Source organism: Diadema antillarum, unplaced genomic scaffold (assembly GCF_040938485.1).
Source record: "Diadema antillarum isolate AM-2024a unplaced genomic scaffold, OU_Dant_1.0 seq00000961_RagTag, whole genome shotgun sequence".
NCBI lineage: Eukaryota > Metazoa > Echinodermata > Echinoidea > Diadematoida > Diadematidae > Diadema > Diadema antillarum.
The window spans coordinates 165,189-184,307 of NW_027271808.1; the positions used below are offsets into that span (position 1 = coordinate 165,189).

The 19,119-nt window shown below is 38.5% G+C and overlaps 1 protein-coding gene across 1 annotated transcript; it reads right to left on the reverse strand.

The window, feature by feature from the left end:
- Positions 1–774: 774 nt before the first annotated feature.
- LOC139741888 (uncharacterized) lies at positions 775–6,529 on the reverse strand. Its single transcript, XM_071652463.1, has 4 exons — positions 6,342–6,529; positions 3,945–4,133; positions 2,784–2,836; positions 775–1,898 (listed from the first exon to the last, which is right to left on the reverse strand). Exons 2-4 carry the CDS (start codon positions 4,062–4,064, stop codon positions 1,742–1,744), a joined length of 330 nt encoding a protein of 109 aa, XP_071508564.1. The 5' UTR covers positions 4,065–4,133; positions 6,342–6,529; the 3' UTR covers positions 775–1,741.
- Positions 6,530–19,119: the final 12,590 nt, after the last annotated feature.

Consider the following 19,119-nt stretch of genomic DNA (forward strand, 5'->3'; position numbering starts at 1 on the left):
ACTCTCTTTTGCTGCCACAAATTATTCCACAATATTATAGTAGGCTTTCATACTCTATTCTTAAAAATAACAAAAAAAATGTCTTAATTTAACTCCAAAATTGAGATATAATAGATCACCACTGCAATCTACCCAGCATGATATTCACTGAAACTAGCAACATATCACATATAACTATATAATACAAAAACAAACAAACGGGATAACCATTTTAAAACACATAACAATTTTGTTCGAAAACATTAAATTTTTGCACACACAACACCCACCTAATGCCAAATGAAAACACACAAACATATCCTTCCAGCAAATGAAAAACACCAAAAACAATGAGCAAGAAAAAAAAGGGGGAAAAAAATCAGACAATAAATGTGAGTTACTCAGGAAAAAACTATTAGACCAAACAGTATCTATGCACACAGTGTTGGAATAATAAATACTCTTTAAAGGGGATGGCTAGTAACTGATCAGTGGGAATCAGTGGGAATGCTGAGGGATGATTCCTCCAATCCTTGTGGGATTCATTTTAGAGTACATTATATATCTATTGGTGTGTGAAAATTATTTGCTTCAGAATGGTCTCATATTCAAGTAATGTGCAGTTTAATGTTTCCAGGTAAGCGTCCCTGGTCAGTGACGGGGCATTAATCTGCACATTACTTGAATATGAGACGGTTCTGAAGCAAATAATTTTCACACAACAGTAGATATATAATGTACTCTTAAATGAATCCCACAAGGAATGGAACAATCATCCCTCAGCATTCCCACTGATTCCCACTGATCGGTTACTAGCCATCCCCTTTAAGACTAAACGAACAGTCAGTTCAATTACATCTATAAATGTTCACAGAAAATCTGGGGTGTTGCTGATGTAATGTACAATGTTTCTCACCGCTTTGTTACAAGGTTTAGAAATACCCATCATTATACATACGAAGGGGGTGGGCTGTAAAGCCAAAAGGGCCATTTTTCAAGCATTTTGTGGAATGAAGCAAAACAAACAATTTTGTTCGGTGATTAAGCAGCAAAATGTTATTTAACCCATATCCAACTGGGGGCAGGGGTCATTTTGATATGATATGATTATTAGAAACAACATGTTTTGTACACAAATCTCTAAGAACACACTGTTTAGGAGCAGACATGAAATCACAAGATATCACCTGACCCCTTAAGGCAATAACCAAATTTAATGAACTAGATATCAAAATATTTGCAAGAATTAAGGCAAAAGATAACAAAAAGTGGCCTAGTGTGATACAGAGCAGTTTTAACTCCACATAGAATCTTCCCAAAGGGGGAAAGGGTCGATATAACCCCCTGGCATTTACAGGGTTATAATGTAACTAGGCCCTTTTGTCTACTTGTTTATATTTTTAGCAAATTTTGCTAATACCAATGGATTCATCAGACCAGGCAGGTAAGTCTCAGCTCCCTGATCAGACTAGAAAACAAATAAATAAACACTGAAATCAGCACATAGGTCTTCAAATAAGAAAATAAGGACTTTCCCAATTCTCAGCAGACGATAACTCAGCACCTTTTGGCCCTGCCCCCTCAAAATCATTTTCAGCCCACATTATCCCAATTTTTCAACCAATTTTCTTTAGGAAAAAGGTGTCATATTGATCAGAAAAACAAGCTGCATCAAATCAGATATGTAAAACCTGCTTTGAAATAACACCGACTAATAACCCACTACTACTAGCAAAGAAAAACTGCAACGTAATCACGATACTTAACAAACCACAGAAATACTCTTAACATGTCCTCCCAGAGTGGCGGTGTATTTTATTCTCACAGGGAGATCCATATCAAGGCTGAGATGCTCATCAAACAGAGCTTCCTCTATGAACAGCGATTGTCCATTCTCGAGGATGATTTCAATCGGAGACCTAAGAAACAACAAAACATATATAAAAGCCAGATAAACCTTCGATCAGGCAGTAAAAAAAAACACACATGTTCCAAGCTTCAACATGATCTGTGAAACAATTTTTGCTTATCACAAAAATTACAATTTTTATGCTTTCTACTGAATTATGTGCCCTTCTCCATCACCACACTATCCCAGAAACAAATCAAAACATCACCCGCCCCCCTCCCATTGGATAATCTCACAAGTTTCAAGATGATCCTTCAACACTTTTTAAATTACAGTGAGAACACATCAGTTTTAATGAATGTCTCAAATTCTCTGTACCTTTACCTCTAACCACATGACCTCAAAAACTCATCAGATCATCGTCGCTTCACAATGCATGACATCATCCGTTTCAAAATGACATGTGAAATGATTTAATGCAATTCCAAGAACAGCCTATCTCTTATGTATTTTTATCTAATTTGTCACCTGACCATCGACCTCATAACCCCCAATACTGATCAGATCATCATCACCCCAATGCACGCATGATCCAAACATCAACATGAACCATATTGCAGCTTTCAAATTACAGCTACAACCGCCTTTTATCACATCTTATTGATGTGATAAAAGACAACTTATCAAAACAGTTTTTTCTATCTATTTCTGATGGATTTCAGTTAATTATCAAAACCATGATATCTCACCTAATAACCCCCAAAACTAATCAGATCTTTGGCACCGCCAGTGCATAAACGATCCAAGTTTCAAGCTGATTCAACGAACAATATTAAAGTTATCATAACAATGAAAATGGGAGGGACAGACAGGGATCGACAAGTGGACACCCCAGAACATAGTGTCTCCAACGACCACTATTGATGGCCCAAGGCATAAAAAAACAAAATCGTACCCATCTTCCTCGATCCCAATCACCAGCGCAGATTCCTCAGCGCATGCTGTACTCTGCACAAAAAAAAGCAGCGAAATTAAATAGAACCATAATCATGTGACAAAAATCCTTCTCACAAAAAAAAATCATTATTTTCAACTATAATGATAAGTATTTCATGTATGTTCATGCACTTACATATCTGCAGTGTACAAACTAGAGCAAAAGAATACCGCATATCGACTGTTCAGAATGAGAAGGGCATTAATGGGATCATATGGTTTTGGTTGAAACCTAATTTCAGGTTTCTAACATTTTTTGGTGAGATAACGAGAAAACTCATATGAAATATGAAAGAGCATGTAATTCTATGAAGAATTCAACGTTTATTTGATAAAAATTGGTTTTGAAATGGCTGACATATCCACAAAAAAGCGATTCTAAGAAGGTGTGGGACCTACACCTTATTACGATCATTTGTTTTACTTTGTCTTTGGATGTTTCACTCATTCCAAACCTGATTTTCATCAAATAAACTTTGAATTCCTCTTAAAATTGTATGCTCTGTAGTCTGTACTATATCATATGTCTTTTCTTGGTATCTCACAAAAAGATAAAAGCCCAATTCTCATCTCCACCAATACTGTACCATGCCTTTAAGTGGTTGTGAACACTATGGGTTTAGTGGCAACTTCACACCCTTATCATTCTCAGCTGACAACATTGTAAACCAAAATGAAATTCAAAATTTCTGTAACAAATGGATAAGAAAATAATATCCATCTCCTGATGACTACATTTCTAAATTGGTATCAAATTTGTTATTTTAAATACCTATTCCTAAATAGCAAAAAATGATTTATTGAATCATTATTCAATGATTATAACAGTGACATAGCTGGTATATTTCATACACCATGAGGCTATCCTGCATTATTCATCTCAATTATTAAGACCTAACATTAAACATTTCAACAACACACAGAACTACTGAAACTCTGAATAATCAAAACTAAAGAATCGACTAATGAATTCTGCACAAATTCATAGTACTGTCATCTCCATTTTAATCCTCAAAACATATTGATTACCAGATTCCCTGAAGCCCCTCTAATATAAACCCATACCAATACTCTTATATGAAATTTCCTTTATGAACGCATCAAAACATCATAAACGTACTTCCACCTGGCTCGATGCCGTCGACGTCAGCTTCTCACCATCCTTAATAAGGGCGGTGATCACTGATCGACCACATCCCACTTTGTCTTCTGCCAGATTCCCCCATAGGACAACTTCCATAGATGCCCCCTCCCCACTTATCTGTAGACTCCTCCTCTTATATGATGGTCCCCTGATGCAGTCTCCAACCTAAATCAAAGGCAACACACAGACAAAAAAAAAAAAACACAACAAATTACAATATAGTGAAATATACAAGGCACAAATCCATCTCAGCATATAATTGATGACAATTAACCTACATACACGTACAAATGTACATGCAAACAACTGCTTCCACTCTTATCATACATAACACTAATCCAAATGAAAACAAAATGATTATCAAACAACTATCACAAGCGTATTTCTGTCATTCCATATTCCATTTCTCAACTGCTTCACAAGATTAGAACATCCTATAACAAAATCCACCATACCACCTTTAGAAAAGATGGTGATTCTACATTACATCAGGAACTGCTACTCATTCACTGACCCACTCACATCCAACAACTATTGCTATTTACCATCACAATAACTTCTAAATATATATTTAGATATGAAGCATGATGAAAAATATACATTTTTGCAAAAGTCTTCCTTATAGTCACAAACATAGATAAAATGTATCTCACAATAAGGATATTTATACTTGAACACCACAAAATGTTCTTTTGCTACCTTATACATGAACATTGTACATAATATGATGATTTCTAAACATATACTAAGTAACTAATTTGTCAGCTGCGAAATATGCAGTGTAACATCAGAAACTGTTGTTTCTACAATAACAAATGTAAGCTCAAGAACAGGGGACATTATCTCCCTAGGGAAAGGGGTGTGAAAGTGGGGGGGGGGGGGGGGGGGGGGACACTCAAGGAGAAAGGCAAAGCATGTACCGGTACACATGTATCAGCAGCCCTAAAGCCCCCCTTTTCACAGGCTGCCAGCAGTTCCTAAGGATATCATTCTCACCATTTTTCACTGACCGAGACACTCCCCCTATTCCTAAGATACAATGTATATGCACATCAAATCCCCTCATTCTCTGGTTGTATCCACATGAATTCTCGATCACTCAGTCAGCCGTCCAAAGCACTGCACAGACTCCGTGTGCACGCATGTGCACGAAACAATTTGTAACATGATCGAGACATGAACACAAACATGAACACGAAATTCATATTGAAAACTTTCGCCCTAATTCACGCAGAAAATCCGACGTAGCAGACGCTGGAGAAAGTGAGTGCCTGTGGGGCGAGTGGCTAGTCGACACGTTAATGGGGGTGGCCTGCAGCACCGTGCGTGGAGGGACATCATGTTCACATAATTTCGCGCGTAGTGTGTTGTGTGTAGGCGGCAGAAATCGGGTTAAATCTACAGTTGAGATATAATCTAGGACCTTATCATTCCTTTACAACATTATTTCAGTTGATTACCTGTGCACAACACGTGTATATAAGCACCCGATTGCAGACAGCAGGTGGCAAGCAACCGTTGCAACTACTTACATTATTACCACCTCCGAAGAAAATGCACCAGTCCGACTAGAGCCATCATCGAAAAATGAGAAGGAATGTGAAATATATTTGGTTGTTTTTGCTCCCAAACTTAGCAGTTATGTTGCTCATAAGGCTGCTACGTATCTAGATAATGTCTCACATACAACAATGTATCTTGATATTGCATTGAAAATGATATTTGGCGAGAAACAAAAGCTTGAAATCACAGGAATTCACACTGCTGACGACGGCAGACAGTGAAGGTCAACGGCTCAAATTTTCGTTGGCAGTCTCGTCACGTGATAGCTCTGTGTGGATTGTACACGTTCCCTATGACAGCAATTGTGACTGGGTAGTCTAGCTTTACTGCTTATTTGCGTCAGGACTGCTCAACCAATGAACAAGATTCTTATATCACAAAAATGGGCAGAATCTCTACTTTCTAAAACCGTGCGCCCCCAAGTTCGTGCGACTTTCCGTTCTCGAGATATCCCGTGTGGAAGAATTGCAAGACGGCAAAATGTGCTCAAATTCGTCAAATTTGGACTGTTCGCCATAGACAAATCTACTCATAAGGTACTTTTCTGATCAAATTTGCGTCACGACTACAAATGTTACAATAATGATATATACACATAAATAATCCCTAAAGTGTCTACATTCAGAATCCGGGCGCCCCAAGTTTGCTTCTTAAATAGTTTAAAAGTTATGGCAGATTTTGTGGAAAAATGCGTCGATTTTTGACCCGTTTTACGTGTTGTAGCGTTCGCGCGGAAGCGCGGCTTCGCAGATGACCGAAAGTTTTCAATATGATTATTTAACTACAACCCTGCACATTGATCATTATTACCTCCACAACATCACCCGACACACTCAGTCTTCGTTTGGATGGTGAGCCCCTCGCCTCCGCCACAGACACCACCTCAGGCCTGATGAACTTCCCAACCACCTCTTCATTAACATTGAACTCGCTGACCTTCGATATCACCTAAGTGCAAAAAGAAAATAAAACACAAAATGATTCTAAATTCTATCAAGCAATTGCCACATTACACACAAACAAATTTCAAAAATAATAACAATAATAACAACCTCAGTCACCACTCTCACAATTTCATAAAATTCTTTTCAATCCAAATCAAATGTGAAAAAACCAAACAAACACTAGCAGCATCATTATCTATTCACCTCTGCAATCACACCAGCATCATGACAATATAATAATAATAATAATAATATCAATTTATAAAGCGCAAAACCTATAGACATATATTCTTCTGCGCTGCAAAAGCTTCTAATGTGCTTGATAATAACGAACAGTTAAAAGAAGAGATGTGTTTTGAGTCGTGATTTAAAGACTGCTACTGTTGGGGATTTCCGGACTTCTAGTGGTAGATCATTCCAGAGTTTGGGAGCTGCACAGGCAAATGCTCTGTCTCCCAATGTTACTTTTGTTTTACATGTTGGAATCTGTAAAAGAAGAGTGTCCTTAGAACTGCGCAAATTATGAGTATGTCGATGAGATTTAAACACTAATAATTCGGATATGTAACTGGGGGCTTGACCGATAAGTGCTTCTATCTATCAAATATACACACTAGCACACAACATGATATTTGAAAAATCCTGACAGTGCTTCCACCTTTCTATATGTAACAAATACAAACAGATGACTATAAAAAGAATAACAACAAATCAACAGTTCCCCAAAAAACTTATCTTCTATGTTCTCTTCTTCTAAAAAGGATTCAACGTTCATTTGATGAAAATCAGTTTTCAAATGGCTGAGATAACAAAAAAGTGATAATACAAAGCGACTGGCCACAACATTATTGGGCTCCCAATGTTTTCCCCTAATTGTGTTTCGATATCTCAGACATTTCCAAACCGATTTCCGTCAAATAAACATCTGATACCCTTAAAGGGATAGTACAGTATTGGTGAAGATAAGAATTGGGCTTCTAACTTTTCACGAGATACCAAGAAAACACCTATGATAAAGTACAGAAAAAAAATCATTTTAAGAAGAATTCAAAGACAATATAATGAAAATCAGGTTTCGAATGACTGAAATAACCAAAAACAAAGTAAAACCAAGCTATCGTAATAAAGCGTGGGTCCCACATCTTATTAGAATTGCTATTTTTTGGATATCTCAGCCATTTCATAACCAATTTTCATCACATAAACGTTGAATTCCTCATAGAATTATATATTATGTTTAAATTGAATGTAAATTTTCCCTTCGTTTCAGCTGCCTAATAATTGTTCTTTACCTAAGTATTTACTTCTTAATACTCTTCAAAAACAGTAAGGATTAAAAATGTTATGTGTGCTATTTATAATTTGGTATTTGTAGATGTTCTGATCTTCCAAGGTAAAAACTGATGCGAAGGTCTGATATGGTAATAGTATAGCTAATCTCCAGAAAAAAAACAAAACAATTATGTTCTGTTCTATTGAAATTGAAAATTTTGTTCCCAGGGTTTTGTTCAACTGTGGTAGGTATGTAAGCTACTTTACCCGGGAAGTAAATTGCATTCTTTTTTCTATTTCTTATTTACCATCATGATAATGTTTAGTTACTGCTGATTTGCTTTCAATGTGATAAAAGCATAATAGCATATCAAACTCTCTTTTTACTTGTAAAAAGAAAGCATAGATATCTAATATTTTTAAGACTTGCAAATAATCGAATGATTTATGTAATGCTGTTGTCTTTGAGAAACAAATGTACACTCATTTTTTTCCCTATAAACCTTTCAGAAGATGTAAGTTAGTCTCTGCATCTACGTTATGTCATGTCTATCTCAAAGTTATTCTACTGAGAGAATGTTTGCACCTCTGACAAGTCTGCGGTGTGTGTGTGTGTGTGTGAGTGGTCAAGTTACACATAACAACATTAAAACCTGGATTCATAATTACCTGATAAATCATTGTTATTATTGAGGTTGTTCAAAGAATTGAGCCATATCATCATTAGAAGTTTTAACCTTGCGGATACAATTCATGCAATCAACCAAACATTAACAACTCATAGCTCGATAAACAAAGTACACAATATTATTCTTTCTTTTTTAAAATTTCTGCTTTGTAACTGAGTTACTGTGAGTATTTCGATTGCACAATGTGAAAAATTTACCCCAAATATTGCTGCATAAATGTGTCATGTCATGTCAAACTTGTTTGAAAAAGATAAGAGAGGATAGAGAGAGGTAAGGCCCTCGTAGTTGGAGGGAAAAACAACCCATGAAGGAAACAAAAAACAGGCAGAAAATAGATCTATACAATTGAGTTAAAAAGGAAATTGAGAAAGATAGAGAAGAGAAAAATCACAAAGAAATGATTGCTAGGAAGGAAGGGGGAATATATTCGACCTGAAAATAAAAGAAGAAAAGAAAGAGAAAGATATAAGTGACAGCATACACTCGCGCACGCGCTCATTCAACTGCCGCCATGAAGCTACAACCGCTAACGGAAGACTTGGCCGAGGACAAGGGGGAAAAAAAATTAGCTTTTCAACGACACCATAGAAAAATCCGCTGTGTCGCTAGCTACATTCAGACCAATTCATACGGCACTGAGGATCAGGGAGCACCGGCACTGAGGAGCTCTTAATATACGGCACTGAGGAGCACACCTTTATAGCGCCCCCACAGGCCAATACCCAATTTTCTGCTTCACAAGCCCGCCTATGACGTCACAATCAATGCTAAACTTATCACGAACTCATACTTCATTTTGTCCACAACAGTGTCTTTGAAACGAAGTGTATGTACAGATGTCTATACAATTCTTTTTTATACCCATTTTATTCTATTTTTTTTTGCCAGTTCTCATACAGTCATAATAGTTGCCACTCATGCATTGTCATGCTAAAAGTTATACATATTTCAAGTTCATCTTAATTGTATCACATGGCATAGACTTTACAGACTTTACCTAAACTCGTAGTTTAGTTGTCAATATTAATCCAAATCCATGTTTTTCTTAAATCAACATGAATGATAAACCAATGTAATTATGTTCCCAATGAATAATCGTACATCAAGGGATAAAAAAAAAAACATACACTTAAAGATAATAAAAAAGAATGGACATCTCAATAAACTGTTTATATGCAAATGAAGTAAAACTGAAATTTACGGTAATTGGTAGATAACAACTAATTGCATTTTAGTATATACTCGGTAAGTTTCCAGAAAAAAAATGAAAATGTTCAATTGCATCGATAATTTTGCAAGCTACTGTGTTTTACAATTCTTAATATATATTTAAAAACATACAACGGGACTTTTATCATCCAGTTAACAAAATTGTCAAAGTAAATAAGCGATAGAGATTGTTGCCATTGAGTCGGGATACGTCATTCTGCCTAATTGCATTGATGAAATATTTGTAAGTGAAGATATGTTCTTTTGGCATACTAAAATCGTTTCGCGGGAGAATGCTTACGCGCCGTAAGTCAGGATACGTTCTTTTGCCTAATTGATATGTTGCCGCGTGAAGATTCTCGCATAACGTAAGTGAGGATACGCTCTTTTGGCAAACTAGAATCACTCATGAGCACAGTGCTTTGATTCCGTAAAGTGTTGTATCCATTCTAAACAGTGCAATTACTCTAAAACGGGAAGTCCTATTTTACTGAAATTTTCCCGAGATATTCTTTATTACTGCCTAAGAAACTTCGCTGCTTCAAAAGTGTTTTACTCGTATGACGGAAAAATGGGAACCAATTGAATTTTCAAACTCGTTTTTCTCAGAACATGATATTCTGAATTACGTTGTTTTGCCTTATTACGGCCGTCCGGGAAAGCTACGCCGGCATGAAACGAGTATGGATTTTCCAGCAAGCAGGAAATTTTTCTGCGGGCGAAGATTTTTCGACTGGACCATGGCCGGGCTCCAATGTGTCCGAAATTGGCAACATAAGTTCATCAGGCCTCAATCCATGTATGGTGAAAGTTTTCGCTTGATTCCACCTGTACTTTTTGAGAAATCAACTTGTTTCTACAGGGTTTGGAATAGAAAATTGTAGTCAGCGAAACATTTGAAAATGACGTCATTTCTTTTCCCGTAACATGGGGATGCGTGCGTGGATACGTGAGATTCAGGATTTCGTGCGTTGTTGTTGGTTTGCATGTGACGCTGTGCGGCCGCAGTTAATTTTCCCAGCTGGGATTCTCGTGCTGTGTGATTTGGTAAGTAGGAAGTTTGATGAAATTTCATTCGTGATAATCATATTTGAATGTTGTATTTCTTAAAAACATCTTAATGTTTCGTTTAAATGAGTAAAATAATCATAACAATGTAACGGTCTGACATGATGTGGTTTTGATCGGACTCTGCGGCGCGTCTCTGTCGAGGCCGAGCTCGAGGTTCGGCCCGGCCAGGCCGGCCCGGGCGGTGGACCTTAGCAGTTGGTAGAAAGCTGAGCGGAGCCTGTGATTGTGTTTGTGAATGTGTTGTGTGTGAGGCCCGGGTGTGAAGCTTGTGATTTTGCGCGTTGTTTTTGCGATTTTGGTAGCACATGCGATTAACTTCTTCATAAAAATCATAAGCAGGAATGTGTTTGTTATGAAATTTTCGATTCCTAGTTATGAATTCAGCAATGACCATGGCCAGCAAAGCTGAATGAATAACACCGTATTTAAGTAACACTAACATTTAAACTCTAAATTATAATAAAATTCAAGTAGAAATCAAAGCACTCAATCATGCAGATCATCCCTCTGTTAACTTGTGAACTAGAATCTAATATTACTTCTCTCGGAATTAAAGCTACGGTCACAGATATCCCTGCAAATGCCGTACAAAGATTTTTGTCCATTTGGGGCTGTACAAATCGGTCCTTTTTACAGTGTTCGTAAGGACTTCTGTGACCGTAGCTTCAGTGGGATGCATACTTCTGTTTATGCGTTTCTGTACGATTGATGTGCACCGAGTTGGAAGAGGCAATCATGGAGGAAAGTGATGCTGCTATTGGAATGTGTGAGAAGGATGCAGGGCTGCCAACATTGGAAACTACTTGAGAGTGAGACTCCCATAGGCCAATGCTATAATTTCGGAGTCAAAATGAGTGAGATCAATAGAAATGCATGCAAATGAAATAAAGTTTTAGAGTGAGAAAGGATCAAAATGAGTGAGTCTCACTCTCAATGAGTGAGAGTTGGCAGCCCTGAGGATGATACATGATTTTGTAAATGTGGACAACATCTGAGAGGAAATATGGAAGGATTTGTTGGAAGAAGGTGCATACACATAATTGTAGCAAAAATTACTAGTACTTAATGCATAAAAACACTTTAAAACAATGTACATAGGAAAAAAGACAGTACCACACACATGATAGTGATAAACACACACACACACACAAAATTAATGCCTACCTGCATGTACATCAATAAAGAACATGGCCGCTGAAAATAATTCAGATTTACATAAACTGGCCCCCCATCTGCTTTCGTCCAACTATGCCATCCACCCAGTAGAAGGTAATCAAAAAAAAATAATTTAAATAATAATCATATAAATATAAAAAAAATGATAAAGATTGGATTTTCTGTGTCATCGAATATTTATGAACAAATAGTTTTTCCTCCTCCCCCCTCCCACTTCCCTACGCCAAATTTTCTTCTTCCTCACACATGCCATAATGTGACACAGGAGTAGATTTTTTGCATAATTAGATCTATATTGTCTCAGAACACAGTTCTCAGTTTTTAGATTAACATGTCAGCTCAGTTCAGTCTGCATACTTCTACTTTCTCGTGTTTTTGTTTCTGTTAAAATATCTCCTTCGTAGAAGGTAAGAAATTACATTTATTCAATCAAATAAAAGTGCAGTGGCCGAGTGTCGCACGGCGGTGACTGCTGAGCTGCTGCCGCGCACGCTACATGCAGCAATGCGTTGTGTGTGCTGTGACATGCAACGCTACAGTGACGCGATTATATATACATGGGACCGACCTGTACGCTTAGCGTTCGTGTCATTTTTGACATCACCTTCTGGTTTTTTCCGACACAACCATGGCCGGGAATATTACGGTATGACATTTAAAATGCAAGCAGATAAATAAATGTCGGTGTACTTTGTCCGAATGGCGCTTTTGTTCCGCAATCACACTTCGTGAATCTTAGGATGATTTTCGAGGCATATTTTTGGTAATTTTGCTCGCCAGGTTTTCGCTAAAATTTCACATTTTATCATTGTCAAATCCTTTGATATGTTATATGTGAATATTCGGACATGTTTTCAAATTCAAACTAACTCAATTTTAATCCAAAAATAGGTTTCCTTAAATTGTTACTGGCAGCAACTTCAGGAGAATGGCATAGCGATTAAATGCGAGCGAGCGAAGAGAACGAACTTGAAATTGTTGACATTTTACAGTCCAAAAACTGTCGTTTGTAGCTATATTTTTTCGCTTTCGAAATAAAGGAAGGGGGCGCACCGGACGCAACTGGCGGCAATCACTGCACTGGCAGCAACATCAGGAGAATGGCATAACAATTAAATGCGAGCGAGCGGAGCGAGCGAGATTGAAAATTTTGACATTCTACAGTCCCAAAACTGCCGTTTGTAGCTTTATTTTTCGCTTTGGAAATTAAGGGGGGAGGGGCGCACCGGGCGCAACTGCTGACTTGTTACTGGCAGTAACATCAGGAGAATTGCATAAAGATTAATGCGAGTGAGCTTGAAAATTTTGACATTTTACAGTCCCAAAACTGCCGTTTGTAGCTATATCTTTTTTTTTGCTTTCGAAATTAGGGGGGAGGGGCACCGGGCGTAACTGCTGGCAATTACTGGCAGCAATATCAGGAGAATGGCATAACAATTAAATGCGAGCGAACGAACTTTAAAATTTTGACATTTTACAGTCCAAAAACTGCCGTTTGTAGCTATATTTTTTCGCTTTAGACATAAAGGGGCTGGAAGCACCATGCGCAACTGCTGGCAATAACTGGCAGCAACTTCAGGAAAAAGGCATTACGACTAAGAGCGAGCGGAGCGAGCGAGCTTGAAAAATTTGACATTTTACAGTCCAAGAACTGACGTTTGTAGCTATACTTTTTCGCTTTGGAAATTAAGGGGAGAGGGACGCCCGGTGCGTCCCCCCTCCCCCCCCCCCCCCCCCCCTGCATGGATCCGCCACTGGAAGTCAAGGATGTCGGTTTATGTTCATGATTGGGGGAGGTATGGCCAGCGAGATTGCGTCGAAGTCACCAAGCGGGGGAAGGATGTCCAAAATCTGCACTTTAGAGCATCCCCTAATTGTGCGTGTTTGTTTGTGTGTATTATATACATGGAAAAGTTAGGAATTAGCCCTGGTCAAGTCTTTTTATTGGCAATGCGAGACATTTTCATATAGACTAGTATGTAAAGCAACACTGCAAAATCAATGATCTAGCCTTGATATAACGAAGCGTAAGGTACAAAGGTGTACATTCTACACCACATTGCGCAACATTGTAGCTACTCTTTTTGCCGTTCGTATGACGCTGCGCACATCCTGCTTATATTCAGAATGCCAACCAGGAATCACGCTGAATCACTATCTTTTGTCGGCTCCGGGCTTTTTGAACAATGTTTCACACTATATACTTCTTGAATTATGGTTAAAAGAAATCATTAAAAAAAATAGTTCTTGATAACCCTTTCATGTCGATTTCAAAAGCAGTTTACTAACCCTTGAATTACCATTTCGGTAAGTTTTTTTTTTTTAACCAGCGGATTGCCCCCCCCCCCCCCCCCCCTCCGTAGTTACGACACTGTTTTGGGATGAAATAATTGGACAGATTTCCAACAAAAAAAGCAAGAATTTCTTTTCATCGCGGGAATTATGATTATGTGGGTTGGACCAAACGGTGCGCGTGCCTTCCAATATTCTTATGGGGGCAACATTTTTTTTTTTTTTTAATTTCAAAAGCAAGAAAATCTTCTCATTCACTAATTGTCAATTATTGATTATGGGGGGGGGGGCAAAATTATAATATGCTTGCTCCTCCAATATTTTTATGGGGGCGAGGAAATCTTCTCGTCTCTGGAATTATGGAGTGGGGGGTGGGCAAAATTATATACTTAATTGCCCCTCCATTTTTTTCTCTCTTTTTTTCTCTTCAATGAGGCTAAGGCTCGCACTTGGGCTGGCAATATGGATTGGTCAGAAGTAATGTACCGGTACATATAGACCCTAGGTAGCTCACGTACTTGCAAACGTGTACGTGCTCCATACCGTACGGATGTACAGTATACAGTCAATAAATAGTAAACTCTGTATAGAATACTAGTAGATATGTATAAAATCAGTGCTGCCAGAGCCAGGGGTGCGAATTGTTTTTGCCCACGATTTTGTTGTCCCTGGTGCATAATTAAGAAAAAAAAAGAAAGAAAAAATTAATTATTTAGCGTCCGGCTTTGACGTCGCTCGCAGACTGATATTTTTTTTTTTATTTTTTTTTTTTAGGGGCTGAAGGGGGGTGCGTTCGCACCCAACGCACCCCCCCCCCCCCCCCCCTGGTGACGCCCATGACGTCTGTGAAGGAGTAGAGGTGCAGCGCTGTCGCGAACGACAGCGGCTGCGTGTAGTTAGGGTTAGGGCATATACTTGGGTGACCCGCACCTCGTCATAGTTAATGTTTGCCCATAATTGAATCACATTTCGCCGCTCAAATTCTTTGAAATCCAACTCACATACAGGAAAAATGCTGAAAATTCCAATGGAATCACAAGTTCACTGATCGATATTGAAAATTTGCAGCTATCGTCGTCAAAGGCGAACGATGCGAAAAAGTTGCGCGCTAAGGAAGAGGCCCGCAACTCGTCACCCGCTCTCCCATAGACTTAGCACGTAAAACACGTGTGCGGGTGACCGTGATGTTCCCATAGACATACACGTAAAAGATGCGTGCGGGTGACATATAGGCCCTAACACGTATTCCTATAGCCCTATTCAAATTTCAGATTTTCGCGAAAAACTGTTCGGTTGTCACCACAATTTGCTTGGTTGTGGTAGTCCTGCCAAGTTTCAAGCGTACAGAACACAGTCCCGGGCATACATTTTTGTTCAGTGCGCTCAAAACGATTTTAAGCGGGGTGACGGTATTCGGGCCCCTCACGAGGTGTGGGCACCTGGCTCGTGAAATAGGCCCCACCACTGCGTGTCCGTACTACTACAGTATACTACGACTGCTCGCCTATTTATACTCGTGAATTCAGCCCCACCGTGTGGTGTTCATCGGCAGGTACCCGTAAGCACGGCGATGGGGCTTCCTTCCACAGTATAATACTCGTGAATGCGGCCCCACCAAACGGGGTTTACGCGAGATTGATACAGCGGTGGGGCCGATTTCCACAGCATTATATTCGTCTTCAACTTTTTTATTCTCGGAAGGACTCTCGACTAATTTAACGGCCAATTGAACCATTTTTATACAACCCTACCTAACCCTAACCCTAACCCTAACCCTAGGATCTACCCTTGCTTGCTAACGCACGGGTGCACGCGCACTGCGGTGGGGCCTACTTCACGATTTTGCCAGGGTTAGGATTAAGATTAGGGTTAGGTTTAGGGATAAGGTCCCCAATAGATTTTTAGGGTCCCCAATCTGCGCCGTCTAAAAAAAAAAACACGCCCCCCGCCAAAGCAAAAGAAACCCTCCTATGACGCCACCCATCAAACAATCTACAGTAGATCTAGAACTACCTGTAGGCCTATGCCAATAAGACTAGTAGGCCTAGGCCTACCGGTATATACAATTTTAGTGTAAGAAACAAATGACACAAACAATGAATGATTTGTTTTAACGTTACAATATACACTCTAAAAAGGTAACGTTACTCCTAACACTAACTAAAAAATAACAAAATCTGACCTTAGATTCCTTCGTTAGACGAATGCTGTTGGGATATCTCAGCACATTCGTCAAGATAGCTTTTTGCCTCAAGGCAAGTCCGACCAGTTTCTCTTTGACTTTGGTCTCTGTGTCAGCCGTAACATTATAGAAGCACGGAAGTACCTTCTCCTCACTGCTGACAGTGACACTGCTACTGGCACCAGCAGCCACACTGTCACTGCAGGCCGGCGTCTTCTCAATCACCATACCCACCAAAAAGGACTCAGTGCAACCACCTCTCCTTCTTTCAGTGAACCTCTCCACAATCATGACCTGCATTGTTTCAACACCCATGATGTCGATTGAGCAATGAGCAACAAGGCAAGGCGTATACTTTAATTTTTTACTGTTAAGCTCCTGAACGTGATTAACGAAACAATGTGTGGATCAGGACCGAATGTGCATAAAAAAGGGAGCTTTACGCGCGGACGCGACGCGCGCGGACATTCAAATGGAAACGAACAAGATGACGCACGGTTCTACGCACCGGCTCAGAACCACAGAACTCTTACATATAGAAGAATCACTCGCCACCCGTTTTGTCGCCGTCGCTCGACTCATTGTTACGTGACGTCCGCCATTTTGCTTAGCGGAACTTTTTTGCGTGCAAATCCCAGCAGACGCTATCCACATACAGTGACTGCATGTTTTACCGTGTTTTTCTGACGTTCCGAGACCCTGAGCGAGGCATTAAAATGCCATATTGTGCGGCTGTAAACTGCACAAATCACTTGACAAAATGATTTGGAAACAGGTAAGTTTGACACCAAGCCATGATGAGAATAAGAAGTAAATTAATTCCCCAAGTAACGTTACAATTAGGCGGATCGGTCGTATGTTGGCTTTCTTGTGAGCGCAGTAGCAAAGGTAGTCCCACACACCGGATTTTGTGTTTGCCGTCGACATATCTGTTTACCACCAACTACTATGCAAAATAAAAAAGATCAAGTAGGCCTAATTTAGGCCCTGGGGCTATATTACACTCTGTACGTTGTGTGTTGGGGCAAACAGCTTTGTACATGAAAAAAGTGTAAATTTATGTAAATTTGAGCTTAGGTGTAAACTTTACACGTAGATTTATTCTTGTCTAGCTAGTTTTTAGAGTCACAGTACCAGTGGTGGGCCAGTGTCAGTGTCGGTGACAACACTACAGTCGTTTAGATACTAGATTGTCTAGACTGACTGTGTACTCTATTATTAAAGTAACCCCAGGACATTGCTTTCGCAATATGCAATATTTGTCATACATGTATTTGCGAGACTTGTCTTGCTTACATATTGTTGCCACGTTAACATTTCGTACTATACCATATAGTATGTTTTCACATTCATAAGGATTTCATTTTGAATTGTGCTTGAAGCGAACAAGTGCAAGTGAAATCTTGGATTATACAGTATTGCCTTTGATATTTTTTTTTATATTCTTGCCAGTGTCCATTATTCATGGTTTTATTTTGCTGCCATATTGTATGCTAAGTGATTGTACATGCATTTGCTTTCGTGATATACAATACATGTAGTTGTCTTATTTGTGACACTTGTTTTGCCTACATGTACATACTTTAAGATACAGTGTAGTATGTTTTCACGCTCTTTAGATTTCACTTTGAATTTCGTTTGAAGCAAACGGGTGCGTGTGAAATCTTGCATTATACAGATGTTCATGTATTGCCTTTAGTTGATATTGTTATGCCAAGAATGCATTTGATATTCTTGCCCGACAGTGTTCATTGTTTATGGATTTTATGTTGTTGCTATATTGCATGATAGTTGATTATACAGGCATTTGCTTTTGTGATATACAACATTTGTTGTATATCTGTGATACTTGTTTTGCTTACATGTTGTTACCAAATTATGTTTTCATACTACACAGTGTATGGGATAGTGTTTGTTAAACTCATTACTAAGGATTTAAGTTTGAATCATGCTGAGCTAAGTACAAGTGAAATCTTACATTTACAAATGTATTGCCTTTAATACTGTTGCCAGGAATGCCTTTGGTGTTCTTTTCAGTGTTCATAGTTCATAGATTTATATTGCCATAGTGCATGCGGATCAACACAATATGTTTTCATACTATACCATAGTGCGTTTTTACACTCATTAGGATTTTCTTTTTGAATCACGCTTGAAGCTATCAAGGGCAAGTGAAATTGTGCACTATATTGATGTATTGCCTTAGATAATCTTGCCAGACAGTGTTCATTATTCATGAATTTTATGTTGTTGCCCTATTGCATGTCCATTATAGATGTATATGCATTTGATTTTGAGATTACGATAGTTGTCACAAATTTGCGACACTGGTGGTCTTGCCTATCATTTGCATAATATGTTCCTGACGCATGTACTGCCTGTGATTATAGCCGCCGTATTAGGTATGATAATGGTATGTGTACTTCAAGCAAATGGTCACTGTACTGTGGTTGATTTTCAGCAATCAACTTTGACCTTGATAAATGTCAAATAAATTGTAAAAAATCAGGAAAATTAACTCTGTCCAACTTAACTTTCTGTTTTTTGTGGGAAGACAATCTTGAAAGGAGTTCATGCTTGTAATGTGTGTGTGTGTGAGTGTGTGAATACATATATATATATATATTATATATATATATATATATAATATATATATATATACATAATTATATATATATATATATATATATGTATATATATATATATATATATATATATATATATATATATATTGATTGAGTACCAGGTAGTCT

Excerpts from the sequence above, each read along its gene's own strand:
- LOC139741888 (XM_071652463.1), bottom strand. The coding sequence starts at position 4,064 with ATGGAAGTTGTCCTATGGGGGAATCTGGCAGAAGACAAAGTGGGATGT. Across the intron at positions 2,837-3,944 it reads CGGCATCGAGCCAGGTGGAA|AGTACAGCATGCGCTGAGGA; the intron begins GTACGTTTATGA and ends TTTTTTGTGCAG. Across the intron at positions 1,899-2,783 it reads ATTGGGATCGAGGAAGATGG|GTCTCCGATTGAAATCATCC; the intron begins GTACGATTTTGT and ends GTTGTTTCTTAG.